We start from the raw sequence: 22,561 nt of genomic DNA on the forward strand, positions 1-22,561 counted from the left end.
CTACCTAGTTACTGTGGTGTTACTACCTAGTTACTGTGGTGTTACTACCTAGTTACTGTGGTGTTACGACCTTGTTACTCTGGTGTTACTACCTAGTTACTGTGGTGTTACTACCTAGTTACTGTGGTGTTACTACCTAAATACTGTGGTGTTGCTACCTAGATACTGTGGTGTTACGACCTAATTACTGTAGTGTTACTACCTAGTTACTCTGGTGTTACGACCTTGTTACTCTGGTGTTACTGCCTAGATACTGTGGTGTTACTACCTAGTTACTGTGGTGTTACTGTCTAGTTACTATGGTGTTACTGCCTAGTTACTGTGGTGTTACTGCCTAGTTACTGTGGTGTTACTACCTAGTTACTGTGGTGTTTCTGTCTAGTTACTATGGTGTTACTACCTAGATACTGTGGTGTTACTACCTAGTTACTGTGGTGTTACTACCTAGTTACTGTGGTGTTACTACCTAGTTACTATGGTGTTACTACGTAGTTACTATGGTGTTACGACCTTGTTACTCTGGTGTTACTGCCTACATACTGTGGTGTTACTACCTAGTGACTGTGGTGTTACTACCTAGTTACTGTGGTGTTACTACCTAGTTACTGTGGTGTTACTGCCTAGTTACTGTGGTGTTACTACCTAGTTACTATGGTGTTACGACCTTGTTACTCTGGTGTTACTGCCTAGTTACTGTGGTGTTACTACCTAGTTACTGTGGTGTTTCTGTCTAGTTACTATGGTGTTACTACCTAGATACTGTGGTCTTACTACCTAGATACTGTGGTCTTACTACCTAGTTACTGTGGTGTTACTACCTAGTTACTGTGGTGTTACTACCTAGTTACTATGGTGTTACTACCTAGTTACTATGGTGTTACGACCTTGTTACTCTGGTGTTGCTGCCTAGATACTGTGGTGTTACTACCTAGTGACTGTGGTGTTACTGCCTAGATACTGTGGTGTTACTACCTAGTTACTCTGGTGTTACTGCCTAGATACTGTGGTGTTACTACCTAGTTACTGTGGTGTTACTACCTAGTTACTGTGGTGTTACTACCTAGATACTGTGGTGTTACTGCCTAGATACTGTGGTGTTACTGCCTAGATACTGTGGTGTTACTACCTAGTTACTGTGGTGTTACTACCTAGTTACTGTGATGTTACTACCTAGTTACTGTGGTGTTGCTACCTAAATACTGTGGTGTTACTACCTAGATACTGTGGTGTTACGACCTAGTTACTGTAGTGTTACTACCTAGTTACTGTGGTGTTACTGTCTAGTTACTCTGGTGTTACTGCCTAGTTACTGTAGTGTTACTACCTAGTTACTGTGGTGTTACTACCTAGTTACTGTGGTGTTACTGTCTAGTTACTATGGTGTTACTGCCTAGTTACTGTGGTGTTACTACCTAGTTACTGTGGTGTTATTACCTAGTTACTGTGGTGTTGCGACCTTGTTGCTCTGGTGTTACTACCTAGATACTGTGGTGTTACTACCTAGTTACTGTGGTGTTACTGTCTAGTTACTATGGTGTTACTGCCTAGTTACTGTGGTGTTACTACCTAGTTACTGTGGTGTTACTACCTAGTTACTGTGGTGTTACTGTCTAGTTACTATGGTGTTGCTACCTAGATACTGTGGTGTTACTACCTAGTTACTGTGGTGTTACTACCTGGTTACCGTAGTGTTACTACCTAGTTACTCTGGTGTTACTACCTAGCTACTATAGTGTGACTACCTAGCTACTCTGGTGTTACTATCTTGTTACTATGGTGTTACTACCTAGTTACTATGGTGTTACTACCTAGTGACTGTGGTGTTACGACCTTGTTACTCTGGTGTTACTGCCTAGATACTGTGGTGTTACTACCTAGTGACTGTGGTGTTACTGCCTAGTTACTGTGGTGTTACTACCTAGTTACTCTGGTGTTACTGCCTAGATACTGTGGTGTTACTACCTAGTTACTGTGGTGTTACTACCTAGTTACTGTAGTGTTACTACCTAGATTCTGTGGTGTTACTGCCTAGATACTGTGGTGTTACTGCCTAGATACTGTGGTGTTACTACCTAGTTACTGTGGTGTTACTACCTAGTTACTGTGATGTTACTACCTAGTTACTGTGGTGTTGCTACCTAAATACTGTGGTGTTACTACCTAGATACTGTGGTGTTACGACCTAGTTACTGTAGTGTTACTACCTAGTTACTGTAGTGTTACGACCTTGTTACTCTGGTGTTACTGCCTAGATACTGTGGTGTTACTACCTAGTTACTGTGGTGTTACTGTCTAGTTACTATGGTGTTACTGCCTAGTTACTGTGGTGTTACTACCTAGTTACTGTGGTGTTACTACCTAGTTACTGTGGTGTTACTGTCTAGTTACTATGGTGTTACTACCTAGATACTGTGGTGTTGCTACCTAGTTACTGTGGTGTTACTACCTAGTTACTGTGGTGTTACTGTCTAGTTACTCTGGTGTTACTGCCTAGTTACTGTGGTGTTACTACCTAGTTACTGTGGTGTTACTGTGTAGTTACTGTGGTGTTACTGTCTAGTTACTGTGGTGTTACTACCTAGTTACTGTGGTGTTATTACCTAGTTACTGTGGTGTTACGACCTTGTTACTCTGGTGTTACTACCTAGATACTGTGGTGTTACTACCTAGTTACTGTGGTGTTACTGTCTAGTTACTATGGTGTTACTGCCTAGTTACTGTGGTGTTACTACCTAGTTACTGTGGTGTTACTACCTAGTTACTGTGGTGTTACTGTCTAGTTACTATGGTGTTGCTACCTAGATACTGTGGTGTTACTACCTAGTTACTGTGGTGTTACTACCTGGTTACCGTAGTGTTACTACCTAGTTACTCTGGTGTTACTACCTAGCTACTATAGTGTGACTACCTAGCTACTCTGGTGTTACTATCTTGTTACTATGGTGTTTCTGCCTAGTTACTGTGGTGTTACTACCTAGTTACTGTGGTGTTACTGTCTAGTTACTATGGTGTTACTGCCTAGTTACTGTGGTGTTACTACCTAGTTACTGTGGTGTTACTACCTAGTTACTGTGGTGTTACTACCTAGTTACTGTGGTGTTACTGTCTAGTTACTGTGGTGTTACTACCTAGTTACTGTGGTGTTACTACCTAGTTAACTCTGGTGTTACTACCTAGTTACTGTGGTGTTACTGCCTAGTTACTGTGGTGTTACTACCTAGTTACTATGGTGTTACTCGGACCCGTACAAATAACTGAAATGAGATAAACATGGAATGCACTGGGCTTTCATCATTGTTTTATGCTATTTACTATTACAGGTACACTGATGGTCATGAAGCATGTCTTGAGATAGAAAGTTGTGTATCTGTTTACAGGCCGTTTTGATGACACTGTAATTGAAGAAAGAAGACAAAGTGGCCTTGATCTCTTAAACTTTATCGGCAAACAACCACATCTCTTCAAGTCTCACATATTTGAGAAATTCTGGCAGGTAAATGTACAACCAGATTGAACCAGGTCTGCTGTCTTCTGTATTGATCAAAGGACAGTTGCCATGGTAACCCCTTATTACAGCAATCAGTTGCCATGGTATCCCCTGTCTGTAGAGAATGGTTGAAATATATAGCAACCAGTCGCCATGGTGTCCTAGGTCTTCACAGAAAGGGTGAAATATACAGCAACCAGTTGCCATGGTGCCCCAAGTCTTTACAGAATGGGTATATTCTGATCGTCCCAAGGAGATCGTCCTTGGGGTACATGTATATATTTTCAGTAGAAAATGTCATGCGACAATTGTATCAATGTTTCAATAAAATATTGTACAATAAATAAAAAAGCCTTTTTATTCATTATGCGGCCCCTCACGCCATGGCGTCATTGCTTTGCCACACATGCGCAGTCAACCAGGTAAGCATCCGATCCAGTATCATTATTTCCTTCTGCTATCACTCTCACCCTTCACACGTCCTTGATAGTGTTCTAGGGTGATTAATTTCTCCATTGAAGAATGTCTGAGTCCTCAACTACTGTATATACGGTTTTCATCGTCCTTAGGGAACATTATATTGCCTTTGCAAACTACGTCTAAGTCTGCTTTGCATACTTCACACTCTCACACTTGGCTGGCGTGGACTGGGTTTGACCTGCTGCAGGTCACCTGGGATATGTGAATCATGTTAGATTGACTGTCCAGTCCTCCTTATTATCCCCCCGACATGTAATGTAGGGGGATATAGTCGACGCCTCGTCTGTAATCACTTTTGGTGAAGCTGTTTACAGATATATGGCATTTACGTTTTTCATGGCTTCCATGGAAACGATTCAAACTTTAGCTAAGAAAACATCAAGTAACTCTCAGATGATTTGTCCTTTCAAATATGTGGGGCCTGGGGGGGATATGTCATCTTCTGATGACTGTTGTTTTTGTTTTTCCATGGAACATTTTGGTGTTAGTCTAATGGTGGGGTGGGCTTTGTTTCCCAGAGCAAAACTCAAAAACGATTTGATATTTTCCTGCAATACTTGGTAGATATATCAATCAGAACATATAGTGGTGCCTTTTTGGTATAGACAGGTTTTTGTGATTTAATATTTTCTCAGTTTCCATGGAAACATTTCAAGCTTAGTCTCAAAAGTGAGAGGTGTGATTCGTTTCCGAAGCAGAACTCAAAAACCATTCAATATTTTTCTGCAAAACTTGGAAGATATATCAGTCGGAACATATAGTGGTGCCTTTTGCTATTTGCAGGTTTTTGTGATTTATTATTTTCTCGGTTTCATGGAAACATTTCAAGCTTAGTCTCAAAGCAGAACTCAAAAACTTCTTAATATCTGTTAGTAAAACTTTCTAGATATGTGTGGCAGACCCCAAAGTGGTGCCTTTTGGTATTTACAGGATTTTGTGATTTTTTGGTGTTTTGTCGGTTTCCATGGAAATGGAGGGATGGGCTTCTTTCCGGAAGCACAACTCGAAAACCATTTCATATCTTTCATCTGATTTTGGCAGATATATGAGACAGATTTTGAAATGGTGACTTTGCTGATTACAGATATGTAACATTTATGTTTTCCATGATTTCCATAGAAACAATTCAAACTCTTAAAAAAACAATAAGTAACTGTCAGATGCTTTGTCCTTTCAAACATGTGGGGACCGGGGGGATATGTCATCTGATGACTCTTGTTAATGTCTATTGTCTATTTCCATTCAGCTGTTAACATGGAAGGCAGTATTTCTGGTGGTGGTAACATCTGCGTGAAGGGTTGGCGATTTAAATGCTATGTTGGCAGACTGAGCGTGCTTTCAGTTGTGTATAATCAATAATCTGTTGAAATGTCTGACTACTTTCAATTTCTCTCACGAGTTCATAGTCAATTGTGAGTTGGTTTTCCCCCTTACAGTGCTCTTGTTTGATTTCACATAGTGGACATTGTTTTTATTTTCACACCGTTTGCGACATCTGTATTGCTGAACTTGTGAGGTCGTTTCCTCCCAGTCATAATGCCTCTCACGGAAGCTATGGGTCACGTGACAGGTGACTGTTATGGGTAAGTTATCTTCATAGATCCCGGTCTTTGGGAGTCTGAGTTAATGCATATATGTATCTCCAAGGACGATCACTATGAAAAAGAATTAGATAAACCTGTAGAGGTTTCATTTCTTTGAAAAGAATCACCCATGGGGTAGGGCCACCCACCTCCCAATTCCTTTCACCGATCTATTCAGCAGAAGGGATGATGATATGATGGTATGCTACCTGGTTGGCTGCACATGTATGGCAAAGAGGTGACTCCATGTAGTGAGCGGCCATATAATGAATAAAAAGGCTTTTTTTAGAACATACTTGGAACTCTCAATGATGGATTGTCTACAATATGTAAAGGGATGGTATACTTGCTTGGATCCTTCATTGACTGTCTCCACTGTATTTTCTGTTCCTGTAACAACCCCAGGGATTACATCTAAATACTGACAGTATAGAAGTGTACTCTCTTAACCTTTGTGGGGTTGTGGTAGAATGTGAACTTTCTGAAATTTGTAGAGGACATGGTAGAAAGTAAGGGCCTCTGTTACACCATCTCTGTAGATGAGAAAAGTGGATAATGACATCTGTTACTCTGACATTCTTCTTGGGTTTTTTTTGAAGGGTGGGAAGACATCACAGGGCTCTGGTGGTCCTCCTGCTCTACGACCTTCCAAGTTGGACATCATCTCCAGTGATGCCACAGACAGCAACCCACCCCCGGATGTAGTCCCAGTGATGGCTCCTGGCCAGAGCTCCAGGTGCTCCAGTAACTCTGCTAACACGTCAGAAGAAACAGAAGCAAGCTCAGATCAACTGGTCACACTATCAGTGAATGGCAGGAAAGAGGAGTAAGATTTCACTGCTTTTTAAACATTTGTCTCTGTTAGAATAGGTCACCAGCATGGACATTGTACTGGGAGGTCCGGCTTGATAACCTAACTGATTGTGTGATTGTGAGGTGGATGTGTATGTTGTCCATTGTATTGCTGACAGGTGCAGGTCAACAAACATGGATATGCTTCAGATCAACTGATTTACATATGGGTGAAATGATGCTCTAGTGATGAGCTGCCTCATGGTTGTTTCAGGGCTCGGGTTTTGGAGGGCACCTGGAACTTCCCACAGCCACCAGACACCATCAGCCTGGACTCCTCTGCCTCGTTTGGTGAGGCTGGAGACACTGATCTGGACTCTCCGCTGGGGACCTCTCTCCCTGACACAGACATCAGCTTGTTTGACCCCCTGGCTTCGGAATTGGTAGGGGAGGTGGAGGTTGGCATGACCCGAAGCAACAGCTGGCTGGTGAAGGCCCTGCATACATGTGCCCAGCTGGGCGAGGATGAGGACAGGGCGAGGACGGAGGATGGGAAGGAGGACATGGCAACTAAAAACGTGGCAGATATGGATGAGTCACAAGAGTTGAGTCCAGAAGGGGAAGATGTCATTTTTGAAATTGGAGAATTTGATCCTCTACGGAGTCGAGGTGAGTCAAAAGTGGAATGTGGGAAAGGGGATATCGACCTGTCGTTTCCCTCGTTAAGAACAGGAAGTGTCAGCTCAACAACCAGCTCTCAGTTTTCATCATCAGTCAGGACAGCATCGGCATCAGCGAGTCCAGCACACAGGCCTGACTCCACAGCAGTCAGTCCAACCAAGTCTGGCTCAGTATGTGCAAGTCCAGCACACAAGACATCATCTGTGTCTTCAAGTCCTGCAAGGAAAACCAGCTCACTGTCAGCAAGTCCTGCACGTCACATCAGAAGTAACACCCCAAGCCCCGCCCGGAAGAGTCGTGCAGGGACACATTCCAGTGTGTCAAGCATGGATTTGGGAGGCAAGGATGACTACATCTATCTTGCTGCTCACCAGATCTGTCTTGCACAGGAGCATGAAGCCAATGCAAACTATGAAATGTCCTTTGCTTGTTACAAGACCGGAGTTGGAATCTTGCTTCAGGGAGTGCAGGGTGAGTGACCATCAGGGTGTCCCTTGCAGTAGTCTTGTTCCTTTTGAACTAACGTGTACCGAAGTAATTCAGACAATCAGAATAATATAAAAATGAAATTGTTCCAAAGTAATTCTACTGTTAGCCATTGCGAAGTAACAAACAATTGTTGGTGTAAGTTGGTACTGTGAAGGTAACAAAGTCTGTGAAACGTTCTCCAAGAATCCTCAGGTTCCTCAGTAAATATGGAGTGCATGAGGGTTAAGTCTCCTGTTGGGGAAGTAACTGTAAGTTGAAAAAACATTTACAACAATATAGTCTGTTGAGTTAAGGAGCCCAGAAATACTAGTTGACACCAGCACAGAATGCCTTGCCTGTGTCATTTGTGGAAAGTCATTAAGATGACCTTTAGATGAGCTTCAGAAGAAATAAACTCTGTGTTGGTTGTTGACTGAAGGGGACAGCAACAAGAGTCGGCGTGATGCGGTGCGGAGAAAAACAGCCCAGTACCTGATGAAGGCTGAAGACTTGTACAATCTGCACATGGCACAGGACACTGCAGACGAGAGGCGATGGGCTGCAGTCAGTATACACCTTAGCAACACAGAACCTACCCAGTGTACCTTGGCAATCTCCCCCCATCTGGTGTACCATAATAACACACCCCACCTGGTGTACCATAGCAACATACACACACCACATAGTGTACCTTAACAACATGCACCCCTCTGAGTGTACCATAGCAACACACACCCCATCTGGTGTACCATAGCAACATGCTGCCCCCTGATGTACCATAGAGACACACACCACACCTGGTGTACCATAGCAACATGCTCCCCCCAATGTACCATAGAAACACACCCCACCTTATGTACCATTGCAACCCTTCACCCCCATTTAAGTGATGCTGGGTATCTACATCACTAAGTGATCCGAGGTATTTACATCATTAAGTTATCCTGGGTATCAACATCATTAAGTAATCCAAGGTAACTGCGTCTCAAAGTGATCCTGGGTATCTATATCACTAAGTGATCCTGACCCATGAAGGTCCCAGGGTAGAACAGGCCTTCTGCAAGCCATGCTTGCCATGAAAGGCGACTATGCTTGTCCTAAGAGGCGACTAGCTTGATCAGGTGGTCAGACTCGCTGACTTGGTTGACACATGTCATCAGTTACCAATTGCGCAGATCGATGCTAATGTTGTTGATCACTGGATTGTCTGGTCCAGCCTCAATTATTTACAGACCGCGGCCACATGGCTGGAATATTGCTGAGTGCAGTGTAAAACTGAACTCACTCTCTAAGTGATCTTAGGTATCTAAATCACTAAGTCATCCTAGGTATCTACATCACTAAGTGATCCTAGGTATCTACATCACTAAGTGATTCAAGGTATCTTCATTACTAAGTCATCCTAGGTATCTACATCACTAAGTCATACAAGGTATCTACATCACTAAGTCATCCTAGGTATCTACATCACTAAGTCATACAAGGTATCTACATCACTAAGTCATCCTAGGTATCTACATCACTAAGTTATACAAGGTATCTACATCACTAAGTCATCCTAGGTATCTACATCACTAAGTCATCCTAGGTATCTACATCACTAAGTCATCCTAGGTATCTACATCACTAAGTGATCATAGGTATCTACATCGCTTAGTGATCCAAGGTATCTACATTACTAAGTCATCCTACGTATCTACATCACAAAGTGATGATTGGTATCTAAATCACTAAGTTGAATGTTTTCAATTTTATAGACTGACATCACCCTGTCACCCTCACTTGACCTTGACCCATCGCTGGCTTTCATCCAAGGGTCTATGTCTGAGTTACGGAGCTACAAGGTGCTGGGTACAGTGGACCGTGTTGTTCTGGTGATGGACCGAACCTCGGATGAGACATATGTCATCAAGGTAATATATCGGTCACATGTCACACAGAGTTCTTTTCATTCTATCAGAAATATTCCTCTCTGCATGTCTCGCTTTATTCAATAGCACCCACCTACAAGCAAAACACTTCTTTTCATAAAAGCCATGAATATTTAATGCAAGCCAAAGCTAACTGAATTCATGAAGGGATACAATTTGATTCACTGAATATGTAAATGAAGCATAACAGTGATAGTGATTATATTCACCAGCTAGGCCCTGAATCTTATGAAACGGTTTTTCTCAGCAGTGCTCAGTGAATTGTAGCTGAGATTGGGTGACTAACTGTCCCCCACCCTGAAGCAGCCCCCTGGGACCGGTCATCACACAGGGAGGCTTAGTATTAGAGTGTGAAAGAGATAGTAGTTAATGAGATCATTCATAAATGCAGTTATTCTGATTGCATTAAACCTAGTAGATGTTAATCATAGACATTTGTATTATCCCAGACAGTTCACAAGGCAGCGGTTACCCCGACAACTCGTGTGCCATCCATCCTGCCAACTAGCTGTCCATACATGGTCAGCCTGTATAAGTTCTATGAGACGCACAATGCCATCTATCTGTTGCTGCAATATGCCAGCGGGGGAAAACTGTGGACTCACATCAGCAGCTTCCTCCAGAACCAGGATACTCTTACAGGGGGAGACAACTCTCCGGTTGAACTCTACCCACAAAACAGCAGTAATGTTTACTCGGGACAGAAGGTGTGTCACGCTGAGGATACTGACTCCACTGCTGTGCCGTCTGTGACACCCACCAACATGGACCAGAAGAAGCCTACCCAGATCGCTATAGGCCCCAATACCTCTGCTGGACGTGTTGTTCATTTCTCCAACCAGGTGACATCCCCTGATGAAGTTGATCCAGACACATCTGCTCCAGACACTTCTGCTCCTGATGCTGGCTCCTCCAGTTTAAAACCTGACTACCTTAGGTTATCCAGTCTGTCGTCAGACGAGGGCAAGTCAGTCAGTGATGTAACACTTGGTGCAGACAGTGTAGGTGCTGCTGAATCCAGTAAAATCAACCTGGATGATGGCCATGACTTCCAAGAGATGTTGGATCAAACCAGACCAACTCTGGAACAGTTCTCTATCAATAGCTTTGACAGTGATGCCATGTCCCGCCTTGACAGTAACATGTCGGACCACATCGAGAGCATTCCAGAAGAGACAGGGGAGACAACTGAGATATGTGACCAGCAGGGGGAGCCACATGCTGATACAAGCAACAGTACAGGTGATGATGTGTTTGGGAGTGAGGACACATCACGTAGTGACCGTCTGGACTCCCAGCAGGATAGCTCTCCCAGTATTACAGAGGGAGACCTCAGTTTGGACGCTCAAAGGATTGTTCAGAGTTCCAAGGAACTTATCAAACTAGTTGATCGTGTGCTGTCTGAGTCAGGAGGTTTGGACAGTCCTATCTTAGATTCACCTGATCCTGTAACTGCTGTAGGTGATAACACATCCTCCAACTCACATGAGTCTACCGAACCCAGCATCTATGATTGCCACAATTCCAATGACAGTGATATCAGTGACGCAGGTGTAGGAGATGACAAGATGGCCTCTGTAACCCCTGCTCATGCATCAGGTACCCCCACAGCCAGCCTAACCCCCACATCAATACTACCCACATCCACCCCTAAAAGGAAGGTCAGTCTGAAGCGAATTACCTCCAAAGATCTTACACGATCAGCTTCTTTTGAATGTGATCTCAAATCACCAACCAAGAACCGAGCCCGAGCTATGACAGACTTATTTGATGAGCTTGACTCAAGAAATCCTGAAACTTTCAAACTTCCTGAATCCTGTATCAAAACTTGGGCTGCAGAAATAGTCTGTGCAATCTCCCGCCTTCATGCCTTGGGTGTCATCTGCAGGTATGTATAGCCATAAGTAAGTAGTACAGGGTGGTCTAGGTCTGTCACAAGTCCAGCTACCAATCCCCTATTTCCAAAATCTACCCAGGTACACATTGTAGGTCTCAAGAATGGGGTACCCCAGGTACCTACCCTAGTCCAGATGGGGGATTCCTCTAAGCCATGTACCACCCTGTAGTACTCATATATTGGTAGTGTCCCTTGTCACCTGTTGGTATAGATCTGCGTGCTTATAGATCTGTTTCTTTATAGATCTGTGTGCTTATAGAGCTGTGTGCTGGTAGAATTGTGTGCTTATGGAGCTGTGTGATTATAGAGCTGTGTCCTTATAGAGCTGTGTGCTTATAGAGCTGTGTTCTTATAGGGCTGTGTGCTTATAGGGCTGTGTGCTTATAGAGCTGTGTTCTTATAGAGCTGTGTTCTTATAGGGCTGTGTTCTTATAGGGCTGTGTGCTTATAGGGCTGTGTTCTTATAGAGCTGTGTGCTTATAGAGCTGTGTGCTTATAGGGCTGTGTGCTTATAGGGCTGTGTGCTTATAGAGCTGTGTGCTTGTAGGACTGTGTGCTTGTAGGGCTGTGTGCTTATAGGGCTGTGTGCTTAAAGAGCTGTGTGCTTATAGGACTGTGTGCTTATAGAGCTGTGTGCTTATAGAGCTGTGTTCTTATAGGGCTGTGTTCTTATAGGGCTGTGTGCTTATAGGGCTGTGTGCTTATAGGGCTGTGTGCTTATAGAGCTGTGTTCTTATAGGGCTGTCTTCTTATAGGGCTGTGTGCTTATAGGGCTGTGTGCTTATAGGGCTGTGTGCTTATAGAGCTGTGTTCTTATAGGGCTGTGTTCTTATAGGGCTGTGTGCTTATAGAGCTGTGAGCTTATAGACCTGTGTGCTTATAGGGCTGTGTGCTTATAGGGCTGTGTGCTTATAGAGCTGTGTTCTTATAGGGCTGTGTTCTTATAGGGCTGTGTTCTTATAGGGCTGTGTGCTTATAGGGCTGTGTGCTTATAGAGCTGTGTGCTTATAGGGCTGTGTGCTTATAGGGCTGTGTGCTTATAGGGCTGTGTTCTTATAGGGCTGTGTGCTTATAGGGCTGTGTGCTTATAGGGCTGTGTTCTTATAGAGCTGTGTGCTTATAGAGCTGTGTTCTTATAGGGCTGTGTTCTTATAGGGCTGTGTGCTTATAGGGCTGTGTGCTTATAGGGCTGTGTTCTTATAGGGCTGTGTGCTTATAGGGCTGTGTGCTTATAGAGCTGTGTGCTTATAGGGCTGTGTGCTTATAGGGCTGTGTGCTTATAGAGCTGTGTGCTTATAGGGCTGTGTGCTTATAGGGCTGTGTGCTTATAGGGCTGTGTGCTTATAGGGCTGTGTTCTTATAGGGCTGTGTGCTTATAGAGCTGTGTGCTTATAGGGCTGTGTGCTTATAGAGCTGTGTGCTTATAGGGCTGTGTGCTTATAGAGCTGTGTGCTTATAGGGCTGTGTGCTTATAGGGCTGTGTGCTTATAGGGCTGTGTGCTTATAGAGCTGTGTTCTTATAGGGCTGTGTTCTTATAGGGCTGTGTTCTTATAGAGCTGTGTGCTTATAGAGCTGTGTGCTTATAGGGCTGTGTTCTTATAGGGCTGTGTGCTTATAGGGCTGTGTGCTTATAGAGCTGTGTTCTTATAGAGCTGTGTTCTTATAGGGCTGTGTTCTTATAGGGCTGTGTGCTTATAGGGCTGTGTTCTTATAGAGCTGTGTGCTTATAGAGCTGTGTGCTTATAGGGCTGTGTGCTTATAGGGCTGTGTGCTTATAGAGCTGTGTGCTTGTAGGACTGTGTGCTTGTAGGGCTGTGTGCTTATAGGGCTGTGTGCTTAAAGAGCTGTGTGCTTATAGGACTGTGTGCTTATAGAGCTGTGTGCTTATAGAGCTGTGTTCTTATAGGGCTGTGTTCTTATAGGGCTGTGTGCTTATAGGGCTGTGTGCTTATAGGGCTGTGTGCTTATAGAGCTGTGTTCTTATAGGGCTGTGTTCTTATAGGGCTGTGTGCTTATAGGGCTGTGTGCTTATAGGGCTGTGTGCTTATAGAGCTGTGTTCTTATAGGGCTGTGTTCTTATAGGGCTGTGTTCTTATAGGGCTGTGTGCTTATAGAGCTGTGTGCTTATAGACCTGTGTGCTTATAGGGCTGTGTGCTTATAGGGCTGTGTGCTTATAGAGCTGTGTTCTTATAGAGCTGTGTTCTTATAGGGCTGTGTTCTTATAGGGCTGTGTGCTTATAGGGCTGTGTGCTTATAGAGCTGTGTGCTTATAGGGCTGTGTGCTTATAGGGCTGTGTGCTTATAGGGCTGTGTTCTTATAGGGCTGTGTGCTTATAGGGCTGTGTGCTTATAGGGCTGTGTTCTTATAGAGCTGTGTGCTTATAGGGCTGTGTTCTTATAGGGCTGTGTTCTTATAGGGCTGTGTGCTTATAGAGCTGTGTGCTTATAGAGCTGTGTGCTTATAGGGCTGTGTGCTTATAGAGCTGTGTTCTTATAGGGCTGTGTTCTTATAGGGCTGTGTGCTTATAGGGCTGTGTGCTTATAGAGCTGTGTGCTTATAGGGCTGTGTTCTTATAGGGCTGTGTGCTTATAGGGCTGTGTGCTTATAGGGCTGTGTGCTTATAGGGCTGTGTGCTTATAGGGCTGTGTGCTTATAGAGCTGTGTGCTTATAGGGCTGTGTGCTTATAGGGCTGTGTGCTTATAGGGCTGTGTGCTTATAGGGCTGTGTTCTTATAGGGCTGTGTGCTTATAGGGCTGTGTGCTTATAGGGCTGTGTGCTTATAGGGCTGTGTGCTTATAGGGCTGTGTGCTTATAGAGCTGTGTGCTTATAGGGCTGTGTGCTTATAGGGCTGTGTGCTTATAGGGCTGTGTTCTTATAGGGCTGTGTGCTTATAGAGCTGTGTGCTTATAGGGCTGTGTGCTTATAGAGCTGTGTGCTTATAGGGCTGTGTGCTTATAGAGCTGTGTGCTTATAGGGCTGTGTGCTTATAGGGCTGTGTGCTTATAGAGCTGTGTTCTTATAGAGCTGTGTTCTTATAGGGCTGTGTTCTTATAGAGCTGTGTGCTTATAGAGCTGTGTGCTTATAGGGCTGTGTTCTTATAGGGCTGTGTCCTTATAGGGCTGTGTGCTTATAGGGCTGTGTGCTTATAGAGCTGTGTTCTTATAGGGCTGTGTTCTTATAGGGCTGTGTGCTTATAGGGCTGTGTGCTTATAGGGCTGTGTGCTTATAGAGCTGTGTGCTTATAGACCTGTGTGCTTGTAGACCTGTGTGCTTGTAGGGCTGTGTGCTTATAGAGCTGTGTGCTTATAGAGCTGTGTTCTTTTAGGGCTGTGTTCTTATAGGGCTGTGTGCTTATAGAGCTGTGTGCTTATAGAGCTGTGTGCTTATAGGGCTGTGTGCTTATAGAGCTGTGTGCTTATAGGGCTGTGTTCTTATAGGGCTGTGTTCTTATAGGGCTGTGTGCTTATAGGGCTGTGTGCTTATAGAGCTGTGTTCTTATAGGGCTGTGTTCTTATAGGGCTGTGTTCTTATAGGGCTGTGTGCTTATAGAGCTGTGTGCTTATAGACCTGTGTGCTTATAGGGCTGTGTGCTTATAGGGCTGTGTTCTTATAGAGCTGTGTTCTTATAGAGCTGTGTTCTTATAGGGCTGTGTTCTTATAGGGCTGTGTGCTTATAGGGCTGTGTGCTTATAGAGCTGTGTGCTTATAGGGCTGTGTGCTTATAGGGCTGTGTGCTTATAGGGCTGTGTTCTTATAGGGCTGTGTGCTTATAGGGCTGTGTGCTTATAGAGCTGTGTGCTTATAGGGCTGTGTGCTTATAGAGCTGTGTGCTTATAGAGCTGTGTTCTTATAGGGCTGTGTTCTTATAGGGCTGTGTGCTTATAGAGCTGTGTGCTTATAGAGCTGTGTGCTTATAGGGCTGTGTGCTTGTAGAGCTGTGTGCTTGTAGAGCTGTGTGCTTATAGGGCTGTGTGCTTATAGGGCTGTGTGCTTATAGAGCTGTGTTCTTATAGGGCTGTGTTCTTATAGGGCTGTGTGCTTATAGGGCTGTGTGCTTAAAGAGCTGTGTGCTTATAGAGCTGTGTGCTTATAGGGCTGTGTGCTTATAGATCTGTGTTCTTTTAGGGCTGTGTGCTTATAGAGCTGTGTGCTTATAGAGCTGTGTTCTTATAGGGCTGTGTGCTTATAGAGCTGTGTGCTTATAGAGCTGTGTGCTTATAGGGCTGTGTTCTTATAGGGCTGTGTGCTTTTAGGGCTGTGTGCTTATAGGGCTGTGTGCTTATAGAGCTGTGTTCTTATAGAGCTGTGTTCTTATAGAGCTGTGTGCTTATAGGGCTGTGTGCTTATAGGGCTGTGTTCTTATAGGGCTGTGTGCTTATAGGGCTGTGTGCTTAAAGAGCTGTGTGCTTATAGGGCTGTGTGCTTATAGGGCTGTGTGCTTAAAGAGCTGTGTGCTTGTAGAGCTGTGTGCTTATAGGGCTGTGTGCTTGTGGCAGGAGAAGGCTGAACTGTTGCAGTAGTGCTGATAATTGATCATAAATGTCCTTGGTATTCAGTTAGAATATAGCTAGTACTCAGTAGGGACACAGAAAGTAGTAGTTAAACAATAGTGAAAAACCATTTTGCAGGAGCTGTATACCCATGTGTGTTGTTGTGTCGTTAGATAATGTGTGTTGTTGCTAGGATGAATGATGTATGTGGTTGCTAGGGTGAGTGGTGCATGTTGTTATGGTGTGTGTTGAGTGAGTCTGCTATATTCAGTGATGTGTATCTTACATGATTACAGCTGGACTGATATATGTGTGTTATATGTAATGCCAGAGATCTGCGACCAGACAACATTCTTCTTGGTGACAAGGGCCACATCCTTTTGTCCTACTTCTGTCAGATGACTCTGATTGACAAGCAGGTGGATCCAGAAGCTGTTGACAATCTTTATGTTGCCCCAGGTGAGTGTGATGTTGAAGGTAAACTGGCACTTTTATGTTTGATGATGTTTGGGAGGTTTTCACTACACCTGCTGGTGTTTGGAGGTTGTAACTTATGGTGTTTGGAGGTTGTAACTACACCTGATGGTGTTTGGAGGTTGTAACTACTACACCTGATGGTGTTTGGAGGTTGTAACTACTACACCTGATGGTGTTTGGAGGTTGTAACTACTACACCTGATGGTGTTTGGAGGTTGTAACTACACCTGATGGTGTTTGTAGGTTGTAACTACTACACCTGATGGTGTTTGGAGGTTGTAACTACACCTGATGGTGTTTGGAGGTTGTAACTACTACACCTGATGGTGTTTGGAGGTTGTAACTACACCTGATGGTGTTTGGAGGTTGTAACTACACCTGATGGTGTTTGGAGGTTGTAACTACTACACCTGATGGTGTTTGGAGGTTGTAACTACTACACCTGATGGTGTTTGGAGGTTGTAACTACTACACCTGATGGTGTTTGGAGGTTGTAACTACTACACCTGATGGTGTTTGTAGGTTGTAACTACACCTGATGGTGTTTGGAGGTTGTAACTACTACACCTGATGGTGTTTGGTGGTTGTGACTACTACACCTGATGGTGTTTGGAGGTTGTGACTACTACACCTGATGGTGTTTGTAGGTTGTAACTACTACACCTGATGGTGTTTGTAGGTTGTAAGTACTACACCTGATGGTGTTTGGAGGTTGTAACTACTACACCTGATGGTGTTTGTAGGTTGTAACTACACCTGATGGTGTTTGGAGGTTGTAAGTACTACACCTGATGGTGTTTGTAGGTTGTAACTACTACACCTGATGGTGTTTGTAGGTTGTAACTACACCTGATGGTGTTTGGAGGTTGTAACTACTACACCTGATGGTGTTTGGAGGTTGTAAGTACTACACCTGATGGTGTTTGGAGGTTGTAACTACTACACCTGATGGTGTTTGGAGGTTGTAACTACTACACCTGATGGTGTTTGGAGGTTGTAAGTACACCTGATGGTGTTTGGAGGTTGTAAGTACTACACCTGATGGTGTTTGGAGGTTGTAACTACTACACCTGATGGTGTTTGGAGGTTGTAGCTACACCTGATGGTGTTTGGAGGTTGTAACTACTACACCTGATGGTGTTTGTAGGTTGTAACTACTACACCTGATGGTGTTTGGAGGTTGTAACTACACCTGATGGTGTTTGGAGGTTGTAACTACTACACCTGATGGTGTTTGGAGGTTGTAACTACACCTGATGGTGTTTGGAGGTTGTAACTACACCTGATGGTGTTTGGAGGTTGTAACTACTACACCTGATGGTGTTTGGAGGTTGTAACTACACCTGATGGTGTTTGGAGGTTGTAACTACACCTGATGGTGTTTGGAGGTTGTAACTACACCTGATGGTGTTTGGAGGTTGTAACTACTACACCTGATGGTGTTTGTAGGTTGTAACTACACCTGATGGTGTTTGGAGGTTGTAACTACTACACCTGATGGTGTTTGGAGGTTGTAACTACTACACCTGATGGTGTTTGTAGGTTGTAACTACACCTGATGGTGTTTGGAGGTTGTAACTGCTACACCTGATGGTGTTTGGAGGTTGTAACTACTACACCTGATGGTGTTTGGAGGTTGTAACTACTACACCTGATGGTGTTTGGAGGTTGTAACTACTACACCTGATGGTGTTTGTAGGTTGTAACTACACCTGATGGTGTTTGGAGGTTGTAACTACTACACCTGATGGTGTTTGGAGGTTGTAACTACTACACCTGATGGTGTTTGGAGGTTGTAAGTACTACACCTGATGGTGTTTGTAGGTTGTAAGTACTACACCTGATGGTGTTTGGAGGTTGTAACTACTACACCTGATGGTGTTTGGAGGTTGTAACTACACCTGATGGTGTTTGGAGGTTGTAAGTACTACACCTGATGGTGTTTGGAGGTTGTAACTACTACACCTGATGGTGTTTGTAGGTTGTAACTACTACACCTGATGGTGTTTGTAGGTTGTAACTACTACACCTGATGGTGTTTGGAGGTTGTAAGTACACCTGATGGTGTTTGGAGGTTGTAACTACTACACCTGATGGTGTTTGGAGGTTGTAACTACTACACCTGATGGTGTTTGTAGGTTGTAACTACTACACCTGATGGTGTTTGGAGGTTGTAACTACTACACCTGATGGTGTTTGGAGGTTGTAAGTACACCTGATGGTGTTTGGAGGTTGTAACTACTACACCTGATGGTGTTTGGAGGTTGTAACTACTACACCTGATGGTGTTTGGAGGTTGTAACTACACCTGATGGTGTTTGGAGGTTGTAACTACTACACCTGATGGTGTTTGGAGGTTGTAACTACTATACTTGATGGTGTTTGTAGGTTGTAACTACTACACCTGATGGTGTTTGGAGGTTGTAACTACTACACCTGATGGTGTTTGTAGGTTGTAACTACACCTGATGGTGTTTGGAGGTTGTAACTACTACACCTGATGGTGTTTGGAGGTTGTAGCTACACCTGATGGTGTTTGGAGGTTGTAACTACACCTGATGGTGTTTATAGGTTGTAACTACTACACCTGATGGTGTTTGGAGGTTGTAACTACTACACCTGATGGTGTTTGTAGGTTGTAACTACACCTGATGGTGTTTGGAGGTTGTAACTACTACACCTGATGGTGTTTGGAGGTTGTAACTACTACACCTGATGGTGTTTGGAGGTTGTAGCTACACCTGATGGTGTTTGGAGGTTGTAACTACACCTGATGGTGTTTGTAGGTTGTAACTACTACACCTGATGGTGTTTGTAGGTTGTAACTACTACACCTGATGGTGTTTGTAGGTTGTAACTACTACACCTGATGGTGTTTGGAGGTTGTAAGTACTACACCTGATGGTGTTTGGAGGTTGTAACTACTACACCTGATGGTGTTTGGAGGTTGTAACTACACCTGATGGTGTTTGGAGGTTGTAAGTACTACACCTGATGGTGTTTGGAGGTTGTAACTACTACACCTGATGGTGTTTGTAGGTTGTAACTACACCTGATGGTGTTTGGAGGTTGTAACTACTACACCTGATGGTGTTTGTAGGTTGTAACTACTACACCTGATGGTGTTTGGAGGTTGTAACTACTACACCTGATGGTGTTTGTAGGTTGTAACTACTACACCTGATGGTGTTTCGAGGTTGTAGGTACACCTGATGGTGTTTGGAGGTTGTAACTACTACACCTGATGGTGTTTGGAGGTTGTAACTACTACACCTGATGGTGTTTGTAGGTTGTAACTACTACACCTGATGGTGTTTGTAGGTTGTAACTACTACACCTGATGGTGTTTGGAGGTTGTAAGTACACCTGATGGTGTTTGGAGGTTGTAACTACTACACCTGATGGTGTTTGGAGGTTGTAACTACTACACCTGATGGTGTTTGGAGGTTGTAACTACACCTGATGGTGTTTGGAGGTTGTAACTACTATACTTGATGGTGTTTGTAGGTTGTAACTACTACACCTGATGGTGTTTGGAGGTTGTAACTACTAAACCTGATGGTGTTTGTAGGTTGTAACTACACCTGATGGTGTTTGTAGGTTGTAACTACTACACCTGATGGTGTTTGGAGGTTGTAACTACTACACCTGATGGTGTTTGTAGGTTGTAACTACTACACCTGATGGTGTTTGTAGGTTGTAACTACTACACCTGATGGTGTTTGGAGGTTGTAAGTACACCTGATGGTGTTTGGAGGTTGTAACTACTACACCTGATGGTGTTTGGAGGTTGTAACTACTACACCTGATGGTGTTTGGAGGTTGTAACTACACCTGATGGTGTTTGGAGGTTGTAACTACTACACCTGATGGTGTTTGGAGGTTGTAACTACTATACTTGATGGTGTTTGTAGGTTGTAACTACTACACCTGATGGTGTTTGGAGGTTGTAACTACTACACCTGATGGTGTTTGTAGGTTGTAACTACTACACCTGATGGTGTTTGGAGGTTGTAACTACTACACCTGATGGTGTTTGGAGGTTGTAACTACACCTGATGGTGTTTGGAGGTTGTAACTACACCTGATGGTGTTTGTAGGTTGTAACTACTACACCTGATGGTGTTTGTAGGTTGTAACTACTACACCTGATGGTGTTTGTAGGTTGTAACTACTACACCTGATGGTGTTTGTAGGTTGTAACTACTACACCTGATGGTGTTTGTAGGTTGTAAGTACTACACCTGATGGTGTTTGGAGGTTGTAACTACTACACCTGATGGTGTTTGGAGGTTGTAACTACACCTGATGGTGTTTGGAGGTTGTAAGTACTACACCTGATGGTGTTTGGAGGTTGTAACTACTACACCTGATGGTGTTTGTAGGTTGTAACTACACCTGATGGTGTTTGGAGGTTGTAACTACTACACCTGATGGTGTTTGGAGGTTGTAACTACTACACCTGATGGTGTTTGGAGGTTGTAACTACTACACCTGATGGTGTTTGTAGGTTGTAACTACTACACCTGATGGTGTTTGGAGGTTGTAAGTACACCTGATGGTGTTTGGAGGTTGTAACTACTACACCTGATGGTGTTTGGAGGTTGTAACTACTACACCTGATGGTGTTTGGAGGTTGTAACTACACCTGATGGTGTTTGGAGGTTGTAACTACTACACCTGATGGTGTTTGGAGGTTGTAACTACTATACTTGATGGTGTTTGTAGGTTGTAACTACTACACCTGATGGTGTTTGGAGGTTGTAACTACTACACCTGATGGTGTTTGTAGGTTGTAACTACACCTGATGGTGTTTGGAGGTTGTAACTACTACACCTGATGGTGTTTGGAGGTTGTAGCTACACCTGATGGTGTTTGGAGGTTGTAACTACACCTGATGGTGTTTATAGGTTGTAACTACTACACCTGATGGTGTTTGGAGGTTGTAGCTACACCTGATGGTGTTTGGAGGTTGTAGCTACACCTGATGGTGTTTGGAGGTTGTAACTACACCTGATGGTGTTTGTAGGTTGTAACTACTATACTTGATGGTGTTTGTAGGTTGTAACTACTACACCTGATGGTGTTTGGAGGTTGTAACTACTACACCTGATGGTGTTTGTAGGTTGTAACTACACCTGATGGTGTTTGGAGGTTGTAACTACTACACCTGATGGTGTTTGTAGGTTGTAACTACTACACCTGATGGTGTTTGTAGGTTGTAACTACTACACCTGATGGTGTTTGTAGGTTGTAACTACTACACCTGATGGTGTTTGTAGGTTGTAACTACTACACCTGATGGTGTTTGGAGGTTGTAACTACACCTGATGGTGTTTGTAGGTTGTAACTACACCTGATGGTGTTTGGAGGTTGTAACTACACCTGATGGTGTTTGGAGGTTGTAACTACACCTGATGGTGTTTGGAGGTTGTAACTACTACACCTGATGGTGTTTGTAGGTTGTAGCTACACCTGATGGTGTATGGAGGTTGTAACTACTACACCTGATGGTGTTTGGAGGTTGTAACTACACCTGATGGTGTTTGGAGGTTGTAACTACTACACCTGATGGTGTTTGGAGGTTGTAACTACTACACCTGATGGTGTTTGGAGGTTGTAACTACATTTGATGTTGTTGTTGTAGAGGTGAGCTCCATCACAGGGTACTCTGAGGTGTGTGACTGGTGGAGCCTTGGTGCACTGCTATATGAGCTCCTCACGGGGAAGGTGAGTTTGTCTATATTCTGCAAGCCTTTGACTTACTTGACTTTCCCTATGTGCTATGAACTGAGTGCTGTAACAGCTACTCTTTCCAAACTCTTTTGTTGCTATGCTATTACCAGCTTTGAAATATTTTATTTGAACGATGTCTACAAGCTGAAGCAGATAGTTAATCAGAGACCTATATCTGTATTTACACACCACTCATTTCTGTATGTTCACACTTGTACTCAGAATCCCTCCTCTTGCAGAGTCTGAGCAGCTACCACCCAGGTGGGATCAACTCTCACACCCAACTACACATTCCCAACCATGTGTCTTCCGAGGGACAGGCCCTTCTCAAGGAGGTATGGCCAGTATCTTCAGCTATTCAAATCTTGGAAGAGTTGTATGGCAAACAAACTCTTGCCAATGCAGATTTAATACAGTATAAGGCCACGGGCACAAATCCAGTTTAATAAATTCAAATTGATTGATAATGGTTGTGTATTGCATTGTACCACGTACATACTACCATAGCAACGCAGTGTTACAAAGTCTTACA

General features: G+C 43.7%; 1 protein-coding gene across 1 annotated transcript in view; it reads left to right on the plus strand.

The window, feature by feature from the left end:
- Positions 1-22,561, plus strand: part of LOC137293752 (ribosomal protein S6 kinase delta-1-like) — a 32,768-nt gene that overhangs the window by 8,643 nt on the left and 1,564 nt on the right. Inside the window, exons 4-12 of the mRNA XM_067824464.1 lie at positions 3,378-3,493; positions 6,150-6,376; positions 6,617-7,494; positions 7,931-8,055; positions 9,249-9,404; positions 9,872-11,310; positions 16,147-16,274; positions 21,941-22,023; positions 22,269-22,364. Coding sequence (XP_067680565.1) covers positions 3,378-3,493; positions 6,150-6,376; positions 6,617-7,494; positions 7,931-8,055; positions 9,249-9,404; positions 9,872-11,310; positions 16,147-16,274; positions 21,941-22,023; positions 22,269-22,364 — 3,248 coding nt within the window. The remainder of the gene's footprint in view (positions 1-3,377; positions 3,494-6,149; positions 6,377-6,616; positions 7,495-7,930; positions 8,056-9,248; positions 9,405-9,871; positions 11,311-16,146; positions 16,275-21,940; positions 22,024-22,268; positions 22,365-22,561) is intronic.

Source organism: Haliotis asinina, chromosome 8, assembly GCF_037392515.1.
Source record: "Haliotis asinina isolate JCU_RB_2024 chromosome 8, JCU_Hal_asi_v2, whole genome shotgun sequence".
Classification (NCBI taxonomy): Eukaryota; Metazoa; Mollusca; class Gastropoda; order Lepetellida; family Haliotidae; genus Haliotis; species Haliotis asinina.